Genomic DNA, 16,303 nt, shown 5'->3' on the forward strand with positions numbered 1-16,303 from the left:
AATACAATTAATGCACAATAATTCTACTTTAAGTCCTTCTGATAATAAACAATAAGTGCAGTTTTTTTCCCTAAAAATTAGAAATATAGTTTTTGGATATGTTTCTCTAGTTTTTAACTTTTTTAATTAACTAAAAAATTCATTTGGTTCCGTAAATAATTTTTTTTAGCAGCTGTTCAGTTGTTTCTAATGTTTTTTTTTAAAGTTATTTCAAGTAACATTCTTTAAAATGCTAACTTTTAACTTTTAATTTTTTTTTATATCTTCTTCTATTTTTATCCTTAATATATTTATCAAAGTTCTTGTTATTTTTAAATAAATCATATTTTTATTATTTTCAGTCATTTTACACTTTCTACTTACTTCAAAAATTAATTTTACTTAACACTTATAATTTAATAAACTAATTTTTTTATCTTTCAGTTATCATCTTTCAACTTTTAACTTTGAGCTTAATTTTTTAGTTTTTGACTCACTTTTCTACTATAACTAGTTTTTCAGTTAATTTTACCTAATATATATATAAAGAGAAATATTAGAATTATAGACTAATTTTTAATATATTAATTGCTAATATATTTTATTATACTTTTAAAGAATATCTTATGAATTATGAATAACATTAAATATAATTATTACTTGTAATATTTAAAGCTATTTTAAATATTTTTTTAGTTCTTATCATTTATATTTTTTATTTTATTTTATTTTCTTTAGTTTTAGTCCTAACAAATTATTACTTTACTTGTATCATTTGTTGTAGGATCTTAAACTCTATTATGAAAAGAAAAATGTTCTTGATACATTTTTTAATATACTCTTTCAAAAAGCATTTTTTATACCACCAAATACGTAAATTTATTGGTGTGAAATGATTTCGGTCTAACCAAATGTGTAGCATTAGAGTCTTGTTTTTAATGAAAAAAACTTGTGACTTAGAAAAAAATATATTTATTATCATTAATTAAAAATCATTAAAAATTACAGAATCACACGTGTGCTTCATCAAATAAAAAAAAGTACTAAGATACATCAATCTGTGTATCTTTTTCCATGTAGTAATATTTTACTACCTCTATCCTAAAATAAGTATATGATTTGATAAAAAAATATTCTAAAATAAGTATTATATTTATCTTTTAAATATAACATTATTTGGTTTCATCAATATTTATAATCAATATTATTTTTGAATTTAATATTAATATTATTCTCATTTATTTATTTAATAAGATTAATTTTATCTAACACAATCTTTTGATCAATATTAATTAAAATTTATTAAAAATTACAAAATTTAGTTAATCTCTTATTCTCATTACTCCTTTATATATATATATATAAAAGTAGAAGAGTTTAATGCTTATCTAATATGATTAATGTAAAATAAATTTATAAAATTATCTAATTATAAATTATTATTTAAATTACTTTAAAATAATTATTTTAAAAATTAATAAATCAATACATGATAAACTATAAACAGATAATTAGTGAATAATTATTTTTCTCATAAAAGAACACGTTAAAAAGTACAATCTTGTTAGCACTACTTCTACTAAGAAATATGCTATTATCACAGTTCTATAACGTGGGGGGGTGGAGTTGAGGAGTAGTATACATAGCAGCAGCACACACACGACCAGATTGAAAAAGAGAAGAAAGAATCACAGACAAAACGTTTAAAATGAAAACCCAATGACCCAACACAACACACATTAACAATTCAGTTTCTGAGAGAGAGATGAGAGATCCATCCTTACAACTAAAACTATGTCTCACTCTCTACATTCACATTTCACACACACATACCCTTCCCCTGAAATGACCCTTTTGCCCTTCTCTCTCGGCCTTCATCTTCTTCTTCTCCTTTGACTCAACAACCCCCCCTCTCTCTCTTTCACACAGAGAGATACTTTCTCTCTCTACACCGCAATGGACGCCGGCGAAGCCCTCTCCGACGATCCGAATCGGCCCAATTCCGCCGCCGACGCAGCTCCGGCCCCCGCGGGAGCAAGGTACAAGCTCCTGTCGCCGGCTAAGCTCCCGATCTCCCGCTCCCCGTGCGTCACGATTTCGCCGGGGCTCAGTCCGACGTCGTTTCTCGAGTCGCCGGTGCTGCTCTCCAACATGAAGGTTAGTACTCAGTAGTCAATGATTGCCTTCAATTTTTTTTTAATTTTCTAGGGTTTCTCATTTTTGGGGCTGGGTTCAAGGTTCGGGTTTGATCCGTTAAATTGCTCCGAAAAAGAATAAAGAAAGAAATGGGTAAGTGAATTCGTTGGCAAAACGTGATTTTCATTTCTGGGTGCTTTTTATTTTTTTAAATTTTATAAATTCTTTTTGAGTTGAACTTGGTCAAAGGTGTGTTTAAATGTTTTTACTTGACCCGAGTGAGTTGAAGTCCATCCAGTGTGAGTGGCGTATAAAAAATTTGTTCTTTTCGGTGTGATTTTCATGTAAATGCCAAGGGCATCCAAATGGGGCATATGGGGCAGTATTATGCCTTGGAAGGAATATATATTTATTTATTTATTTATAAAAAATAGCGTGATTTTAATGTTGATGAATTGAAGATGCTGTTTGTTTCATGGAAAATTCGATGTGTGTGTGTGACAGAGTGAGTATATGTGCTTATTTAATCTGGTGGCCAAGGCTAATTTTGTTTTGCTTTTTTTAATTATTTTAATTTAATTTTTGTAATTAGGGTTGGCCCATTTTTTGTGTTTGATCTTTTTCACTTTGATAGATTTTATTATATGGGTGGCTACTGCTTTTTGTTGGGACCGTGAGATTCTGATGCTTGCTCTTATTGAATTCTGTATTCTTTGCTTTATGCTCAATACGGTGTTGTGTTGGAATATGACTTTCTCTTATTAGGATCACTCATCATTCTCATTTTCTTTTGCGTCAGTGTTGTTTTTTCACATACTGAATCTTCCTTTTGCGTCGTCGGTGCTTTCCCTTTTTGTTTTCAACGGTGTTGCATTGCAGGTTTTACAGGAAATACTTTTCCTTTTCCCTATTTATATGTGTGGAACAAAAGAATAAATGCATTGCCAAGGATTAGTGGATCCATTTTAGTTCTGTATGGCTTGACATGGGAATAGCATGAGGAATGTGAGAAAGATTGTGGGTTAAGATTTGTTTTTTTTTTGTGAAAGCACAAAAATACATCAAGATTTTGTAAAATCTTAATGTGTAATAGTGTGGGTGGTCCTAATTTGTGCAGAATGCTGTGCAATATTGACGTGGGAACGGCTTTTCTGAGTTGTGTTTATATAACTCCCACATGCCATGATGCACTGGGCTATCATGTTGGATAAACTCTAAATGAACAGCATGTGATGTTATCTTGGATTGAAAATGATGAACTTTGTATTTGCTCAATTGTAATTGGGTCTCTCTGCACAAATAGCTGATAAATCTGCTCGATTTTGTGGTTAACTCAGATTATTGTATACGTACTTTCTGTCTGTTATTTTTCATGGTCCATCATTGGCTACTGTTTTTTTCTGAAACTTCCTGTTATTTTTTCCTGCTTTTTTCATTTGTTGCTCTGAGAATTTATTTTTTAAGTGTATATGTTTATATATTTGATTTTATGATTGTTCTTTTGCTTCAGCATTTGCCAACTTAGAGGGCTGTAGATTATATATTACTTTCTTGTATACCCTGTAGGTGGAACCTTCACCGACTACAGGGTCGCTTTCTTTGCTTCATCAAACAGCATATGGTTCCATGACTTCTGCTGCATCTGCTACATTTCCTGTAACCACTGTGTGCTTCAATAGCAATACCGTTGATGAGAGAAAACCTAGCTTCTTTGAGTTTAAACCACACAGTGGATCAAATATGGTAATGAATTACTTGATGTTACTGCTAGTAAAACTGATGAATATATCTGATCACTTTGTCAACAGGATAAGATAAGTAGTTAAATATTTTGCTGCTATTCATCACTTTGTCATTGTCATTTCAGACTAAATCAGTCCCTAAGTATTATAATCTTTTCACTATTAGGGCTGGGGGATGCACAGGGGTTTAAAAATGCTAACTAGAAACAGATTTGGTTGTCATGTTTCACGCTTTGATTAATGTTGTTTTGAAGATTACTGGTTGCATGGTACTGATTCAATGCTATTCACTTATTTAAGGTTCCCGCAGACTTTGACAACCATGCAAGTGAAAAATCTACTCAAATAGACAGTCAAGGAAAAGCTCAAGCTTTTGATTCATCAGCCTTAGTAAAAAATGAGTCAGCATCCCCTTCAAATGAATTAAGTCTATCATCGCCTGTTCAAATGGATTGCTCAGGAGCTAGTGCCCGTGTTGAAGGTGATTTGGATGAATTGAACCCTAGGAGCAACATAACAACTGGGCTTCAAGCATCACAAGTTGACAATAGAGGTAGTGGACTTACCGTTGCAGCTGAGCGAGTATCTGATGATGGATACAACTGGAGAAAATATGGGCAAAAACATGTTAAAGGAAGTGAATTTCCACGCAGTTATTACAAATGTACACATCCTAACTGTGAAGTTAAGAAACTATTTGAACGCTCCCATGATGGACAAATCACTGAGATAATTTACAAGGGAACACATGATCATCCTAAACCTCAACCAAACCGCCGTTACTCTGCAGGAACTATAATGTCTGTGCAAGAAGACAGATCTGATAAAGCTTCTTTGACTAGCCGAGATGGTAATACCTGCTAGATGCTTCTTATTGATTCCATTTTATTCCTACTTAATGTAAACCAAATAATGTGGCTTTCTTTTTCTTCTAATTCTTGAATTGTAGACAAAGGATCCAATATGTGTGGCCAGGGGTCTCACCTGGCTGAGCCCGACGGTAAACCAGAGTTATTGCCTGTAGCAACAAATGATGGTGATCTAGATGGTTTGGGGGTTTTGTCAAACCGGAATAATGATGAGGTTGATGATGATGATCCCTTCTCAAAGCGAAGGTTTGACAATTTCTCCCAAAGCTCTTAGTTTCTTTCTGCTGCTTATGTATAATTGCCGATGATCACAAGTTTTTGTTGAGCAGAAAAATGGACGTTGGAATTGCTGACATCACTCCTGTAGTTAAGCCTATCCGGGAGCCACGTGTTGTTGTACAAACTCTGAGTGAGGTTGATATCTTGGATGATGGCTATCGCTGGCGCAAGTATGGGCAGAAGGTGGTGAGAGGCAATCCTAACCCTAGGTATGTCCTCTCATTGACGACTATACAGCATAATCAAAATTGATGATATCCAATTGAAATCTGAAAAGATGTTCTTTATCAAAGGCTGTTTTGGCATGTATATTATTAAACTATTTTAGTGTTTTGCTTACGGTAAAGAAGGGTTAGACAACCTCCAACCTCATCTCACTCAGAGGAGTGATGTATTATAATATATTCTAGAATAGGAAAGAGAGTAGTTACTATAATATGTTCTGAAATGATGCATATTCTAAACTGTAAATCTGCTTACACAGATTTATTCCAAAGCATTTTGAATATTTCGTTAAGGAGATTGTATTGTTTTCCTTGACTCATGAAATTCAAATATGAAATAATTGTGAAATTACATTAGGTAATAGGATGTTGGTGTGAGGGATATTGATGTTATATACCAGCATGGTATTTTCATTAAGGAAAGTTGGTGATGGTGGGTTAAAAAGAAATTGTAATAATGGTCAAATACATTATGTTTAAGGAAGCAAATTGACTGTAAGAGCATTATTGCTAAGAATTTGCAAAGAAATGTCAACTGAGAGGTTCATGCAACAGTAATAGTATACTGTTAGATACTTGGATATCAAGAACGCGTGGATGAATATGTGTTGATGCTCCTATGCTCCCAGAGAAAATATATCAATGTTAGTGTAGTCATGATTGTAGACTAATAGTAAGTTATAAGGCAATTTAGGGGAAAAGTAAAGGCAGTATGATATCCACTGGCTTGCATGATTGGAAATGAAGGCTTTCTACTATCTAATGATTGTCAAGATTTTAGGATTTAGGTGTTATAAAGTTTTTTCCTTCACAGTATGCTGCCATGTTAGCCAAATATTGTTCTTTTCTACGTCATGATATTGGAAATGAAATATTAGCTGTAGTTTTCTCGTTGTCTGAGAACATGCATTCCTTATAAGCATGTGCCCCCTACTGAAACAAGTAGTGATTATCTCAACCCAACTGTCTGGACTTCCTATTAGTTTTTATTCATGATTGGCATAGTTGACCCCAATTTTACAATAAGGTCTGTTGTTTTAATGTTGATGTAATTTTCTGAAGCTGCCTGGCACTTGGAAGGAAGTATTTATATATTGAACTATATTATTATGTTCTGCCAGTTTTGGTGGTGTAATAGTTGTCCTAGGAATGACCTGTAAGATTGCAGATGCAAACTGGATGCTACTCCTTTCATGCATCTCAAATTTCATACCTTTCTATTTTATGAGAAGATTATTAATATGGCTGTCAACACTATAGTGTATAATCTTGTGTTTCCTCTGTAGTGTAATCGTATGTTGTTTTTTTGGCTAGAACTTCAAAACATGGAATGTAAATGAAATGTGTGTACATGGAACCTTGATGAGGTTGGCTGCTCACTGAGTTTTTTGGCTATTTGACAACAATGTGGTGCTACATATTTTTGCATAATCTTGTTTCTTATAATGCTCACTTTATTATTCAGGAGTTATTACAAATGCACGAACACCGGTTGCCCCGTTAGAAAACACGTGGAGAGGGCATCTCATGATCCAAAAGCTGTGATTACCACGTATGAGGGGAAACACAATCATGATGTACCAACTGCAAGGAATAGTTGCCATGACATGGCAGGACCAGCAAGTGCAAGTGGACAGACAAGAGTTAGGCCCGAAGAAAGTGATACCATCAGCCTTGACCTTGGGATGGGAATTAGCCCAGCTGCCGAAAACACATCAAACAGTCAAGGGAGAATGATGCTTTCTGAATTTGGGGATAGTCAAATTCACACCAGCAATTCCAATTTCAAGTTCGTTCATACCACGACCGCGCCGGGGTACTTTGGTGTTCTAAATAACAACTCTAACCCATATGGTTCTAAAGAAAATCCAAGTGATGGTCCATCTTTAAACCATTCTGCTTATCCTTGCCCTCAGAACATAGGGAGAATACTAATGGGTCCTTGAAATTGTTTGTAAAACAAAAAATTAAATAAAATGAAATTCTGAGTTCCATTTTGCCTTTTTTTTTGGCGGGTAAAGCTTTAAAGGCATAGCTCCTCATTTTCTCTTCGGAAATGCTGATAGTTCTTTTATGTTCATATCTTTATATGATAAGAGCTGCTCTTTAGCAGAATTAGCAGTAGCTGTGCCCCTTCAGGTTGACTCTTAAATCTAATTGATGTTTGTATAATTTATATACAGATTTCTTCTGTACAAATATGAAGCTTATACCAAAGTTGCTTCAACAAAAAACCTTGTAAAAGTGTTTGGATTCAACTATTTATAAGAAGTAGCTTTTAGCCTGTTCTTGAACTCTTGGATTTAATTCCATAGGATTACTGTAAATTCATGTTAGCCAGAGTTGCTCAGCCTTGGTTTAAAGGCATACATACCCCGCATGACAAAAGAAGTTGGGGTGTTATTTGTTGTGTTTGATATTAGTGGAATTCGATGGAAAGCACGAGTTAACACTGAAGTTGTACACGTTTGATTTCTAAGACTATTTTGTGCATACTATTTACTGTGAGGCAAATACTTGTGGTATAATAGATGTTTTGAACTCAAGTCTAATCCAAAAGAGACGCAGAAGCTACCCTCACTAACTTTTGGTCAGAAGTGGATTGTTTGTTTGAAAATGTAGATTAAAACATGGGTATAAAACATGTGAATTTAGATAAATGTTTACATGTTTACTTTCATTTCATGTTGATGAATTGATTATAGATTTAAAATTGATTTGGGTTTGTCATGTTAGTGTGAGTTTAGATAAATGTTTACATGTCCAGTTTCATGAATTCAGGTTGATTAATTGATTTTAGATTTAACATTGATTTGCACTTGAAGTAACTTTAGATAGTTTATACTGGATGGAATTTTTTTTTTCAGTTTCGCTGCCAATTTGTTATTAGAATAAAGAATTCAAACATTAATCACTTCTGACTTTACTTTAAAATTAGTTTTGCAAAATCAATTTCATAAATGCTAAACACACTTAAAAGTCACTGTAGATTGAATAAAACTTGAATCTACAGGTTCATATGCGATAACTAGCACAAGTTGCGGAAAAGCCACTGAAAGTCTGAAACTGCAAATTTTCTTTTCTTCTTTTCCTCAAAGAAGAAAAGAAAATAAATAGTTTGATTGTTTGAATTCTTTCATTTGCTGCAAATATATGTAAATGTAAAAATTAATGCTCAATGAAATAACTCATGGTAAAAAAGGTCACAACAATGTTTCAGTGTCATTGATTTGTGGGGCAACTTTTCAGACCAAGCGGTGCACTGCAGACAGTAAGAGTTGGTATCTTGTGTCTAATTTTAGATATGGCTTTAAAAGGAATTCATATAAATTATAAATACTTTGTAAGTCATGTGTTGTTGGCTTCTAGCTCAAGTCATATTGCTATTGTAACTAAAAGGCATGAAATGTTACTACTAAATTTAAATCAACTGAAGACAGTTATTACAAATAGTAAAAAAAGTAGACACTTGTCTCAGACAGACAAGTCTGTGATGCTTTGTTTTTGTCTCCAAGAAGTCTTTGTACTCTAGGGGACAACTAATTTGACTAAGCCATTCCTTTGTGATACCATATTTCAATCCATACGCGCTATGCTCCTAGGAAGCCAGAAACATACAGCAAAGAAATAGTTAAGTTTCAGAAAAAGGAGAATATGATCACAAACAATGAGTCAATGATCATCCAATGGAAAACTCTGGCTACCGTACAGTTATTTCTAGGCTCAACAACACGGTTTCACTGTAAATTATTTGCTTCTTGTACTTTCATTTACCCCACAATACATCCGTGACTTCAAGGCTCACAAGATATATGGTAGAACCTGTTTCTTTCTTTTTTTATTCACTTGGACTTGTATCATTTCATTAATTTGACTTAACATACACATTTAAAATACAAACTGTTCGATCTTCATCCGCATGTAATCCATTTTCTCCTTACCAAGTGACTTGTGTACTCAATAGTAAAACCTTGTGTTCCGAACCTGGCTTAGCCTAGATCCATCTTAAGTTCAGCAAGTTAAGCCCTTCTAGCATATAACCTGCACAAACCAAATGCTACACGTATGTTTTGGAATCCATTGGCGGGGCAGCAAACGTACGTTGGCCAACGGATCTCCACCCTTCTCCGTTCATTCGTTAGATCTGCATTGGAATGCAACACAACATTTCTAACGGCAAAACAAAAATGCACTAACTTCCCTCCACAAATTTGGGAGGATCCAGATATTTAAATTTCCTTATCTGCCTGCTTATCATATAACCTCCCAATTAGATAACAAACTATTCTCATCACCTTTTATCTAAGGTTAAAGGAAAGACCAATAAAAGTTCAGGTCATGTAATAGAATATCAAGAAGAAACAGTTTGCCCTGTACACATTCTTGAAACAGTTTTTATCCTTGTCTTCACTATCTGTGTTGCTAACTAGTCATGGTAATTGCAAAATATAACATCTCATTTGTGGTAAATAAATTAAAAAGGTTTTTTAGTTAAAAAAAAAGAGAAATAAAGTTTTAAAAAATGGTGAGATTTTTATAATTAAATAAATAAGGAGAAATAACTATATTAAAATAATGGTTTGAAGGAAAATAAAAAAATATTTGATTTATTCATTTGATAGGAAATAAAATAGAATTCCTTTTTATAAAATAAGAAAAATAAGTAAATAATAGGTTGTGAGTACCCTAGTTATAAATAAAGAAATGTTAGGTATGTTTTCAGACGTGACGATAGTCTCCTCTTCCTCTTAATTTCGTTTTCTCATTTTCTTTTCCAAAATCCTTTCTTTTTTCCGCATACACTCACTCAAATTTGTCTTAGTAAAACGACGATCTCGGACTTTGGATCGTCGTGATATTTCAGAACCAGGTTCGCAACTCATTTCCGAGCATTCTCACCATTGGAAATTTTGAAATAATATTGAAGGTGAGAGAAATTCCCTTCGCATTGTAGCTTTCTCTTTTCCCGCAAAGATCCAAAATTTGTCCCAGTAAAACTATGATCCCGGATTCATTAACCGTTGGATTGTCATGAAATTTTGATACATGATTCGCAATTCAAATCCGCACATCTTTACCGTTGGGATTTGTAAAATAATTCACAGAGAGAGAAACGTGAATCGCACGAAGCCAGTACAAAATGAAGACTTTAATCTCTTTCCCTTCTCTCTAACGCTTGGAAACCCTATCAGAGCAAATCAGAGGAAAAACTTGAAGAATCTCAGGAAATTACTAGAGATGCCGCTATCTCTGTCAGAATACACACGTGATCCCGCTTAGAGGTAAGAGATGAGTTTATCACAATTGAGGTTAGAATGAATATGTGTAGGGATCCTTAGAGGATTAAATTGAGGTTTATTTTAGGATGTTTATTGAATTATAATTTTTCCAGTATGATTATAAATACAATATTGATGTTCTGATGCGAATTGGTTGATAAAATTGAGTGCCCTTGGTGTTTTATTTATACCTATGATTTTGATTAATTGATTTTGATATAATTGTGTGAAATTATTTGAGGGGTTTTACTCCCCATGTTGTGACAAACCTTTTGTATAAATTGTTATAATGAGATTATGAAATTATGCTTCAAATTGTGAGTATGTGATAAAGTGAACCTATGATGAATGGAGAAATACATGTGTATTGGGTTGTGAGCTATAAACTGTGCAATCACACAATTGTAAGACCCTTAAAAGATGACAAGTTTTTACGCGACAAATATTTTGATGGGATCTATTGTGGGGACCCAACAAGTTTAATCACAAGCGCGAAAAGATAAAATTATTTTGAGAACAATTGAAGAGTCGTGTGTATTGCATAGTTCATAGGTAAAGTGTATATGATTCATGAGGTGTGATAACATGTTTAATTGAGATTATACAATTGTGATTGAAACCGAGTGTATGTGATAAATTGAGTATGTATTGATTTGTAATATATATGTGCATTGAATTGTGAGCTATGAATTGTAGTATAATCACACGACTATAAGATCCTGTAAGAGCGACGAGTATTGTGATGGGAACCACTGAGGGGACCGGACGAGTTTAATCACAAGCGCGACGAGATAAAATTATTTTGAGAACAATTGAGGAGTCGTGTGTTTTGGAGGGAGAGGCCCTGAAGGACTCTTCGGAGTGTAGGTCTTGGGGGTAAATACACCTAGTTTGAGTGCTCCTTTAAACTTGTGCCGAACCCACATGGTTGAAGCATTCTTGTGAAACAGCGTGATCCCGACTGGTCTCCCTATGATTTTACCTAGTGAGAGTGACTTGATTTATTAGTGTGTGGTTTGTCTTGTCATGTACTCCTATGCGCCTGACGAGATTTTTCACTGACATGATATCACATTGCATATAGGATTGAGTCTTAGTGTATCTATTGCATAACACTTGTGTATTGATCAATATTGATTGATTTAGTGATATTGTGTTTTGATCCTTGAGTACATGAATGATGTGAAAATGAATGAGACGTGTTGTGTTGTGATGTTATGTGACAAAGTGATGGAATGACATGAGCTATGTTTAAGTAAGTTATATTTCGTTTATATGATATGTATATCTACATGTTGTTGTTTCTCTCTATTAGTTAGGAATGTGATAACTCACTCTCCATGTGCTATTTGTGTTTGGATCCTATGATGATCTTGAGCCTTGTGTTCGTGGGAGCAGATAGTTAGGTGGATGACTATGAAGAACCTCATGCTAAAAGATACAGGAACATAATGCTAGGATGTGACATTGAGATATAGGGTTCTATATTAATTGCATGAAGTCTTGGACAAGTCTTGTTTTGATGCGAGATAATTTATTATTTATTTGGACAAGTTTTATTATGATGTTAGAAAAGTGAATGTGAGTCTTTTACTCTTTTGAAAAACTTGTATTTAAATGTATTTTAAAAAAAAACTTTTAATTAATTTTGATTTCTTATTTCTTTTATTATTAGTATATATATGTGAGGGGTAGAATGTGTCACACAAAACTTTGACAGCAGTTAGTATTGGAGATCCCCATATCAAATGGTTCTATGGCAAAAATTGATGCTGCCAAAGGAAATCTACGAAGAAGAAAGCTTATAAATCCATCTTGTAGTTGCCAATGCCAAATAATTCAAATCATTTTCAAATTAGAATATACCCATATTCAATTAAATTCAAGTAGCATGGAGATTCGTGTATAAAGTTACCAGAAGAGTAAACAATATAAGGAACAGTGAGAGGGTTTGTAGGATAATTGCTAGTGCTGCAGTGGTACTTGTGAATATGAAGACTCTGACCCAACCCAGTTTAGGAGAAATGCAATTAAGCTTAGAAAACGGAACTGTAGTAAGAGCTAAGAAATAGAAGTTTCATACTCATTGTTTTGCTATAGATTTCATCTTACATGCTTTGCAGTTATAGATTGGCATCACTCTGACCTTTGGTAAGGATTACATGTTCTAAAATACACCTCAGAAAATTTCAGGATATATAGTTTTTCTTGATATTACTTGCATTGCTGACATAAAGACTAAGGAAGCTCTCTTACAGAACAGTAATTTGACTATGAAGTGAGGAGAAATTGTATGAAGAAGTTAAGGATGATACATAACCTAACTAGAAGCCTGGAGTAACAAAAATGAACTGTTATAGGATTTTCATCTCCAAGCACAAGATGCAACAAGAACTTGATTCATCCAACCAAGAAATAGTGCACCATCTCTCTCTTCTAGAGTGTAGTGTCCATGGTAGCTCTGCAGAAGATCCTTGATTGAAGAATTAATAACGGAGCTCAATGGATAAGGTGTAAATCCAGCCTTTGTGAAACGCATTCTCCACTTATTCAGAAGCTCGTGACGTTCAACTCTTTCTTCTCCTTCACATGCTATTAAGTTGACAACTTCGCGAGCCAAACAATGCTGCTCCACATTAATCCTCTCTTTGTGCTCCCTTGGAAGAACAGTATCGATTGATTCAAAAACAGCCAAGTAGTAGTTCATTGTCTCAACGAAGCGCTGCAAGAACGGCGCATTGTTGGTGCTGAATTCCTGCTCAACCAGAGTCACCACCTTAGGAGACAGTTGCTTAGCTAATCTCAACAATCGGTCACGATGATTGTGACTGTTCACACTTTCATCTGGCACATGGTGCAGACTAATGGCAAAGTTCACTGCCACAGCTTCATAAGGGCGAAGTTCAAGGTCTTCAAGTTGCACCTCAGTAACAGGTACTCTTACAGCATTGAACTCAAAGGGTACATGACATGACTGTGCAAGTGCGGATAACCTTTTCCCAACAATATCAAGCCCTCCTCTCCTGGCATAGGCCGAATAGGAGTCATCAACACCTGATATTCGGATCTTCGGGGGGCCTACAGGGCGGCGAGCAAGAGCTTGAATCAGGCTCACCCACTGGGTTCCCTGGCCAATCTGAAAGTCAACTATGTGGACTTCACTTTCCTCCCTCAGAGCTTCAGCAATTGCTCCATTTGCCGACATGTAACCAAACTTGAAGTATGGACAAATTTCATAAAGCACATTCATGTAAGAAAGTAGTTCATTACCAGTAGGCTCACTACATTTCAAGGATTTGTAGATTGTGCTTCCTGAAGCACCGATCCTTGCAACAAAGGACTCCAATATGTATGCTCCCAGTCGCTGAATCGGATTGCCCGAAATGGACACCATCTTACGCAACTCAGACACCAGCCAATCAGTTGTCTCCATATCATTCACAGCCATTGCTTTTGCACACATATAAAGCATCTCTTTTAAATCCCCTCTACATGATATTTCCATCATTTTCTTCCACTTCTCAGCCTCTAACAAAAATGAATCAGGTTCTGGAATTACGGTACCATAGATATCTAGCATATCTGCATTAGGTCCCAGCATAGCAGTTTCCAGCTCTCTTATCTTATGTGTCAGGCCATCAAGGTCATGCGTCAAATAAGAATCATCCTCGGGTGAACCACTAGCAATTTCAAGAGAATGCTGTGGCCTTAACACATATGAGTTTGACTCTAGCTTTGACAACAGACTATTGTTAGATGAGAAACTGAGAGCAGGTGGAGAATTTTGGCTAGGGAAACTGTTGCCTGTGGAAGCAGATTCAAGGGTGCAATATTGTTCTAAAGTTTGGACTGAAGGGTAGGTTGTTTGGCTGCTGTTATCAGAGGAAGAGTAATTGTCTATGTTCTCGCTTGATGGTATGCAATATGAGTCCAAATTTTGCACAGGCTCAACATAGAACCCACCAGAGCCATAAGAAATTTTATGATTCTGAGGTGTTTGCATTGAGAACTAGCCCAGTTCTTTGATATACTCACGCTGCAAAGGATCTTGACACAAACACTGCTGAATTATTGCTTCTAGTCTTCAAGCGTGGCAATCATTATCCACACTAATTTAACTTCTGCTTGGCAGTAGCAGTGTACTGAAAATCTGAGTTGTTCTGCAGAAGGTTAAGAAAACAATTTAGACAAATATGATAGTTAACAAAGATAACTGAAACTGTAAAAAAGGAAAACAAAGACAGTCTATTGATACTGATTGAAAAATGTAATGTAGTGGTTGTTGCCCAAATGTGTTATTCCTTGAGGTTAGGTGTAAAGGCGTAATGGATGTATTATTCACATAAAGGTCAGAAAATAGTAAGAATTGGGATGTGAAGTTTTTATTAAGATTGGTTGCATTTCAAAACCAGAAGAGTAAGCTTCTAGACAAAACAGTCTATATTTCCCAGATTCATGTAGCTATAAAAATAAACAGCACACCAAAAGAGACCGTGTATAATTTTCAGTATCCACATGAGCAGGATATAATAGTTCTCAACCTCCACATTAAAATGCAAATTTACCAGTCTATTTGAATATTTAAGTTTGTCAGCACAGCACCCCTTTGATTACTCATGGCAATCACCAGCCAGTTTATGCTTCTGTGCTTTCAAATTTATGCAATAAAAAAATATAAAAAAGTAAACTAAAGATAAAACTTTAGACTATATAATGAATTTGGTACACCTACTGCTACTTGAAGCAAGACCCTTCTTCTTTTTCTTCTTTATTTATCCTTAATGAAGAAAGTAAAAAGATTAAGTTTTTCAGAAATGGCTCCCTCATGCGGTACATCGTTTTCAATTCTGAGAGTATACTCTAAACCTTGAGCTTAATTAACACACAAAGAAAAAAAAAGTTTATATGAAACAGTTCTAAACCTTAAACATTTAACTACCACTTGAAGGTATGCATGCATTCTAATCCATATTCAAACACACTGTAAAAACACAGATTTATAATCTTTTTCCCCAACAACAATTGAAAAGCAAAGGCAAAACATAAATATAAACCAGAAAGAGGTAAAAATAATTTCTCAAAGTTGAACATGCCATGACTCAAACAACAACCCTTTTTCACAAATTCAATCAAAACAACTAAAGAAGGAAAAATAATATATATATTTTTTCTCTCTGATACCTGAAAAAAGATGAAACACAATCATCAAGAAATCAACTTAGCAAGCACAAACACTTCATGATATCAATCAATCACACAAACCAGGAAAAAAGGGAGAAGTTCAATAGTTTATGAGGCTCTCTCACCTCAGCAAAAAACCTGATCTGAAGCAAGATCACTCGGAACCAGTGATGACCAAGTTGGATTTGCACCTCAAACTGAAAGAGAATTTATCTTGCACATACACATGTGTCGTGTAAAAAGGTTTTGTTTTGGAGTTGGAGATTATATCTTGGAACACATGGCAAGTCACAAAGTTTGTGAATTGCATTTTTGCCATTTTATATGGACGCCTACATAGAAAGTCTCCTTCTTGTGTCAAATTACTTTTTTGACTCTAACATCGCACTTAATTTAAATATAGACTTTGATTACATTGTCACGTTATCACAATCCTGTTTATGATTTAAGCTTTGTTAACTTTTTTATTATGAATTTGACAATCTGTTTTTATTCACTTCAATTATTCTGGAATATCTTTGGATTTGTAATATTATAATTATTTATATATTAAAATACCTGATCTACGTTTTCAAATGTTTTGTAACGAAGATGGTGATCGTTACATTGACATT

The 16,303-nt window shown here is 34.4% G+C and overlaps 2 protein-coding genes across 7 annotated transcripts; one reads left to right on the plus strand and one right to left on the minus strand.

Annotated features, from left to right (window-relative positions):
- The first annotated feature begins 1,578 nt into the window (after nucleotides 1-1,578).
- LOC114423496 (probable WRKY transcription factor 20) lies at nucleotides 1,579-7,523 on the plus strand. Of its 6 annotated transcripts, none has more exons than XM_028390269.1 (6): nucleotides 1,579-2,136; nucleotides 3,682-3,858; nucleotides 4,158-4,707; nucleotides 4,807-4,972; nucleotides 5,056-5,214; nucleotides 6,695-7,523. In XM_028390269.1, the coding sequence occupies exons 1-6, from the start codon at nucleotides 1,936-1,938 to the stop codon at nucleotides 7,173-7,175; spliced, it is 1,734 nt and encodes a 577-aa protein (XP_028246070.1). In that variant the 5' UTR covers nucleotides 1,579-1,935; the 3' UTR covers nucleotides 7,176-7,523. The 6 variants fall into 6 exon arrangements, with proteins under 6 accessions (XP_028246070.1, XP_028246073.1, XP_028246072.1 ...); XM_028390271.1 differs by lacking the exon at nucleotides 1,579-2,136 and adding an exon at nucleotides 2,588-2,620; XM_028390274.1 differs by lacking the exon at nucleotides 1,579-2,136 and adding an exon at nucleotides 2,758-3,120.
- Nucleotides 7,524-12,563: 5,040 nt separating this feature from the next.
- LOC114423498 (scarecrow-like protein 21) lies at nucleotides 12,564-16,031 on the minus strand. The gene is made up of 2 exons (XM_028390276.1): nucleotides 15,815-16,031; nucleotides 12,564-14,668 (listed from the first exon to the last, which is right to left on the minus strand). Exon 2 carries the CDS (start codon nucleotides 14,509-14,511, stop codon nucleotides 12,874-12,876), a length of 1,638 nt encoding a protein of 545 aa, XP_028246077.1. The 5' UTR covers nucleotides 14,512-14,668; nucleotides 15,815-16,031; the 3' UTR covers nucleotides 12,564-12,873.
- Nucleotides 16,032-16,303: the final 272 nt, after the last annotated feature.

The sequence above is a fragment of the Glycine soja genome, chromosome 8, assembly GCF_004193775.1.
Source record: "Glycine soja cultivar W05 chromosome 8, ASM419377v2, whole genome shotgun sequence".
NCBI lineage: Eukaryota > Viridiplantae > Streptophyta > Magnoliopsida > Fabales > Fabaceae > Glycine > Glycine soja.